The following is a 1,562-nucleotide window of genomic DNA, read 5'->3' as shown; positions in this document are numbered from 1 at the left end:
GTTATACAAATAAATAATTTACAAAAATGTCATGATAATGTCAACTATGGTAACATATTAAACATGTTGCAGTAACATAGATATAGTAACATTTAGTTTAAAAAACGTTACGATAATGCCAACTACGGTGACATATTAAATATGTTACGGTAACATAGGTATATAACAACAGTTGGTTTAAAGAACTGTAATGGTAATGTCGACATACGAAATATGTTATAGTAACATGGGTATATAGTAACACTTACTATAAAAACAGTTACAATATACAACCTGGATAACATTATGTAACACTTCTTACGAAAAGTGTTATTGTTATTTAACTATCTAACATTTAGTAACGGGCATTTTACGAACTGTTACTTTATAAAAGTTTGAACTGTTACTAAATGTCACTTTTCTACTAGTGGTTTCAATCGCATAATCAACAACAAGACTGGATTCCAATTTATGCTACTATAAGCTGGTTTATTTGGAAAGCTAGATGTGATTTTTTTTCAACAAGATCAAACCTTCTTCTAGCAGAACTGCCAATAAGATTACCCAACATCTTTGCTCTCATAACATGGTCATCCATAACCTATCTCACATTCTGAACAATTTATATTACAGAAGGGATGAGCAGCAGAGAATTGACAGACTAAAAAGTAACCACAAACAGAAATTTGCGTTACCATTAGCATTAGCTACATGAGCTTTATTTACATGGAGCCAAGCGCTGATAATTTATCATACACTAACTTTGTTCTAATTGCAATGAATTACGCAGGTACCTATGTGGGGGCAAGGAATGTCAAAGACACTATCACTGGAGACGGAAGATCAAGGCGTGGAGCTGAACTAGCCACTTAATGGGCCAAATATATGCAAAGAGCTAATGTAGACTTCAAAGCAGAAGATAATGCAACTTTGACAGAAATTCAGGATATTTATAAGTGCTTCAGCAATGGAACGAGAGAGCTACTGAGATGAAGAGTCATAACTTTATTAGCTCCTCCAACTAGCTCACCACCGATAAATACGGCAGGTACCGAAGGACTACATCCCAACCTTATAAGTGCTTTCTCGATTTCTTTTCCTGCTCTGGGTTCTTCATCGAGTTCATGAACTGTTGGGTTTACTCCGAGATCATAGAAAAGGGTCTTGATAGTATGACTCATACAACATGTACTCTTGCTAAAGATCACTACAGCTCTTTGTGATGCCAATCTTGTTACTCTCTCCATTATAAATTGAAAATGTGTGATCTAAGGAAGTTTATCTACTACCTTGGAGGATATTCAAAGCTTGTTATGAAGTTTTGCTTGTAAGTAGAAGAAGCTTGGGAGTGTGATGATGAGAATGAAGTTACAATGTTGGGTTATTCATAGATGATAAAGGAGCTAGCTAGAAGGTGCGTGATGGGTTGATGCATTCTTGTGAAAATAACTAGTGTGTGTGTGTTAGTGTGTGAGAGAGGCCGGTCATGAAATGAAGAATATTCTTTATAGATATTTGGGTTGGGATATAATAACCCCCAAATCGATAGCGATCATATCATTTGTTTGATAAAGATATACACT

The 1,562-nt window shown here is 35.1% G+C and overlaps 1 protein-coding gene across 1 annotated transcript; it reads right to left on the bottom strand.

Moving 5' to 3' along the window:
• Window positions 1–566: 566 nt before the first annotated feature.
• LOC113278521 (monothiol glutaredoxin-S7-like) lies at window positions 567–1,326 on the bottom strand. The gene has a single exon (XM_026527344.1). The coding sequence runs from the start codon at window positions 1,224–1,226 to the stop codon at window positions 930–932; it is 297 nt and encodes a 98-aa protein (XP_026383129.1). The 5' UTR covers window positions 1,227–1,326; the 3' UTR covers window positions 567–929.
• Between the last annotated feature and the right edge of the window lie 236 nt (window positions 1,327–1,562).

The sequence above is a fragment of the Papaver somniferum genome, chromosome 5 (genome assembly GCF_003573695.1).
Source record: "Papaver somniferum cultivar HN1 chromosome 5, ASM357369v1, whole genome shotgun sequence".
Classification (NCBI taxonomy): domain Eukaryota; kingdom Viridiplantae; phylum Streptophyta; class Magnoliopsida; order Ranunculales; family Papaveraceae; genus Papaver; species Papaver somniferum.
Note: the sequence above shows the minus strand (reverse complement) of the source record. Positions and strands in the feature narration are given on the sequence as shown.

Coding starts and splice junctions, on each gene's coding strand:
- LOC113278521 (XM_026527344.1), bottom strand. CDS start 1,226: ATGGAGAGAGTAACAAGATTGGCATCACAAAGAGCTGTAGTGATCTTT.